A 4,730-nucleotide genomic window follows, 5' to 3' on the forward strand; every position below is an offset into this window, starting at 1 on the left:
TGTGTGTGTGTGTGTGTGTGTGTGTGTGTGTGTGTGTGTGTGTGTGTGTGTGTGTGTGTGTGTGTGTGTGTGTGTGTGTGTGTGTGTGTGTGTGTGCGCAGCTCCATCTGATTCACTGGAACAGCACTCTGTTCAACTCTCTGGAGGATGCTCTTGGGAAGAAGAATGGAGTCGTCATCATAGCTCTGTTTGTGCAGGTAATCTTTCACATCAAGGATCAGAGGAGATATCCCCATTGTGTGGAGGCCGACAAGGGCAAACACGCTACAGCGGACCGAGTCGAGAAACACTGTTACACTTTCAAAAATGCGGCAACAAAAAAAATCTGCATAAAGGAATCACTGCAATTTAAAAAAGCTGCATGTAAAAAAGAAATTGTATGCATTTATTTTTATGCTGCATCTTTTGTAAACTCTGGGCATGTGTTATCGAAGATGTTTCTTCACTTGCATTGTTTTTGATAGTGTAGCTCGTTTGTCTTAATGAAGGTTCTTTAGGCCGTTGTAACGCGTTTGCACCAAGCAGCAAACTCTGGGGCAGAGACGGGAGGCCAATAAGGAAGTGCCTCAAACTGCAGTTCATCTAGTGGCCAGTAGGAGCAGTCTGCAGAAGGGAGCAATTTCCATAGACCCCCATGTTAAAATGACCAACTTTACAGCAGAAATAAACATGTTTACATCGTGGTTCAAAAAAGGTGACCCCTCTCTTACAACCAGCTTCCTCTATACTTGGCTTTACCTACTTATATATATTCTGTCATTATCACCAGCTCTAGCATGAAGAAGAATTTACAGATTGAACGTTTGAATGCCATAAAGACAAACAAATGTATTGCTTTGGGGCTTTACAGTGTGCAGACTCCCATAATAAAATCATCTAACAGTTTATTTGTCCTTCTGATATTTCATCAATAAGGGTAGAATAAATGACAGTACAACATATTTTAATTAACAGCCTTAAAAAGCTAATCAACTGCTATAAAGTGCTTCAACAAAAACTGAACACTACACCTACAGCTTCAGCCAATAAATAAACTCAGAGTAAACGTTAGGAGCAGTGTGTGTGCTTTTTGGTGAAACGATTTTGAATCGTTTGAAAGTATTGGCGCTGCATTTGACCTTGCATTGCCCTCAGTTACACAAATATTGCCTCCTTTGGCACGTCGGTGCCCTTAACGTGTTTTTCCTTCCTGGGATTGTGAGGTTTGTTTTTCTAAATGACTTACAGCTTCATCCAGAATTGTTGGAAAACACCATGTGCTGAAATTCCTTTGAAACTCTGGCTTGACTTCCCTATTCAAATCCCCTGCTAAGAAAACTGGTGGTAACATTTCCCCCACTTTAATATAACCAAAAACTTCACTTTGAGAGATATCTGCATTAAAAAACTGAAACGCTGACTTTAATCAACTTTATTTTGTCAACAAATTACACATTAGGTTTGTAGAAAGCAATAATATTAAGTTTAACCTAATATTTTTTATTTAAACTTATTATGATTGCTTTCAACTAACCTAATACAGTTATGTGTATTTTGTTGACAAATTACAGTTAATTAAAGTCAACGTTTCAGTTAGTAGACACCCCCTCTCCCCCCGCAGACCGCCCTGACCCCCCAAATCAACAGATTTAACACATCTACTTCACAGCTCCTTAGGGTTCCATTTCCTGTTTACTTCCTGTACGGATACAGCAGATATAAACTTAAATGTTCCTTGAAATTTGAAGTCTTTACCTCTGTTATTGTCATCTTCAGAAGGCACATTGATAAGTCTCAGGCCTCTGAACCCTCACATTTTGTTCCATCAGATCGGTAAGGAGCACCTGGGTCTGAAGGCCATCACCGAGGTTCTGCAGGACCTGCAGTACAAGGTGAGCAGGGGTCTCATCACATCATCAGATCAGATGATTAATAATCACTTCACCAACTATGCATTAATAAAATCATTCTGTTGTTACCATCAGGGGAAGAGCAAGATCATCCCCTGCTTCAACCCCAACACTCTGTTACCTGGTGAGCAGAAACACACCTGATTTCAAAGTATAATCAATATATTAGACATTCTGAAAGAACAACATATTATAATATAGCTATAGTTGTAGCCTGCTGGATCACCATCATTCTGTCCACTCTTTCATTCTTTATGCCAGCTTACACTGTATTACTAGTGTTATCAGTTCAAGTGAGAGGAAAGATTGCAACCCTTGGTGACTCTTATGTCCATAATGGGTTATAAACGTACTGATAATGAGCCGCAATAAGCTCTGTGTCTCCTACTTTATATGTATTATATTACATCATAATCACTGCTCATTTACTAAAGATGTTTTTGCAAGGATCTTAATGTTTTTATAATTGTAATGGTTGTGAAACATTACAATGGGATGATAAGTAAATTTAGTGATTATTGTTTAAATTAAATAAAGTTAAAATAATAATAAAAGAACAACACATAAAACACTGCAAAACATTTTATAATACTCTAAAAAAAACTTTAATCACATTATAGACTATTGGACTTATTATAGACTATGATAATTGCAAAAAAATGGCCAGCAATAGTGAAAAATTGCAACATAACAATATAATTATCCATTATAAAATACTTTGCAATTATGGGTAAAAATGATTGGCTTTTTGAACCCAGATAGGAATCTGTTTATCAAACTCTTTCGAATCCCTTACTGAATCTTTTGGTGAAAACATTATGTTTTTATTAAGCAGCAGCAAAGCTCAGATATGACTGTCCTGACTTATCTCAATCTAAAGTAATCAGACTCAAACATGAACAGATAAATACATATTGAAGCAGGACTCAGGTTCCTCCCTGTGCGTGAGGTCCTTCCTGCAAATATTGCATTTGGCTCTTGTTTGGTTGACCTTGTGGAGCGTTTGAGTTCAGTCAGTCACTGTTGACAGAACGCTCAGTTACACCTCTATTATACGTCACCAGTTTGTTTGACTTTGCATATGCAGAAACAGGACAGACAGACAGACGATTAGAGAGAGCTCACACATGGTTTAATCATGGATTGGTTTGGCCGCAGAGCCCAATGAATCTGCTATTATACCAACCTGGCCTAATTCAATCAAATGGACCATCATAATCCCCTATATGATATAATATAAAAAGAATGCAAAGTATGCAGTGAAGCACCCACTCTACCAGCCTTTGACTGGACCATCTGATCAGTGTGCATTATGTGAGATGATCTCGTCATTTCAGGAACGGTGATTGTTTAGTACAATGAGAGTAAATGCTGCTTTGGACATCTATACATAAATATATATTTGAAATGTACTGTTATGTTCCTAAACAATTTGAACAAAATCAAGAATAACATATTTTCTTTACAAGGACACAATATGCTTTTTGAACATGAACTAGAACTCTCCAGTTCATCCACACTGCTGGCATCACCGCTTCTTTTTGGCGGCCATGTTTTCTTATACCTGCCTGTTTCTATGGGCAGCTTTCACTGACACGCTTTGAATCCTCCCTCAGACCCTTTGCTGAGAGACTACTGGGTGTATGAAGGATCTCTAACCACTCCACCCTGTAGTGAAAATGTGACCTGGATCCTCTACCGCTACCCCCTCACCATCTCCCAGCTACAAGTAAGGCCTTGTGTGTGCTGTCAGTCTGAAGACTTCAGTCTGAAACATGAAGAAATAAGTGTGGAGTAAGAAAGTTCACCAGACTGCTGTAGACCCGCTTCTCTCAGCTGGAGGCTAAATGGACATCTATTAGCTGCTACCAGCATGACACCCACAACTCCACCAGAATTGTTGCTGGTAGGGTTGCATTGTGGTTGATGCGGGTGCCAGGTTATCACAAGACAGCACGGTTTCAAAAATAAATAGTTCTAAAAGCATTGAAATGTATATTTTTATTTTAAATCATCCACGGTCCAGCATCATTGATTCACACCTGTCGTTCGGTTCATTTGATCATTTTATCAACACAAGGAAAACAATTGTTGCACGTTAATTCTTGTTCTGGAGTTTTATAAACCCAACAGGAGTACACATGAAGCTATTTAGAATAAGTTATGCAGCACTTTAAAGAGTCCTCTCCTGCTGATGTTCAGGTGTATATCAGTATGTAGTGTCTCTACTTTAAAGAGTCCTCTCCTGCTGATGTTCAGGTGTATACCAGTATGCAGTGTCTCTACTTTAAAGAGTCCTCTCCTGCTGATGTTCAGGTGTATATGTAGTGTCTCTACTTTAAAGAGTCCTCTCCTGCTGATGTTCAGGTGTATATCAGTATGTTGTGTCTCTACTAAATAGTCCTCTCCTGCTGATGTTCAGGTGTATATCAGTATGTAGTGTCTCTACTTTAAAGAGTCCTCTCCTGCTGATGTTCAGGTGTATATCAGTATGTAGTGTCTCTACTTTAAAGAGTCCTCTCCTGCTGATGTTCAGGTGTATATGTAGTGTCTCTACTTTAAAGATTCCTCTCCTGCTGATGTTCAGGTGTATATCAGTATGTTGTGTCTCTACTAAATAGTCCTCTCCTGCTGATGTTCAGGTGTATATCAGTATGTAGTGTCTCTACTTTCAAGAGTCCTCTCCTGCTGATGTTCAGGTGTATACCAGTATGCAGTGTCTCTACTTTAAAGAGTCCTCTCCTGCTGATGTTCAGGTGTATATGTAGTGTCTCTACTTTAAAGAGTCCTCTCCTGCTGATGTTCAGGTGTATATCAGTATGTAGTGTCTCTACTTTAAAG

The 4,730-nt window shown here is 38.9% G+C and overlaps 1 protein-coding gene across 1 annotated transcript; it reads left to right on the forward strand.

The window, feature by feature from the left end:
* Window positions 1–65: 65 nt before the first annotated feature.
* On the forward strand, window positions 66–3,702 carry LOC104943681 (carbonic anhydrase-related protein; the record flags this gene model as incomplete). The annotated part of the gene is made up of 4 exons (XM_010769135.1): window positions 66–197; window positions 1,809–1,871; window positions 1,965–2,013; window positions 3,506–3,702. Coding segments are annotated over 4 exons (426 nt in total), but the record flags the coding sequence as incomplete, so codon positions are not given.
* Between the last annotated feature and the right edge of the window lie 1,028 nt (window positions 3,703–4,730).

This window comes from Notothenia coriiceps, unplaced genomic scaffold, assembly GCF_000735185.1.
Source record: "Notothenia coriiceps isolate Sejong01 unplaced genomic scaffold, NC01 NC01_scaffold00006531, whole genome shotgun sequence".
NCBI lineage: Eukaryota > Metazoa > Chordata > Actinopteri > Perciformes > Nototheniidae > Notothenia > Notothenia coriiceps.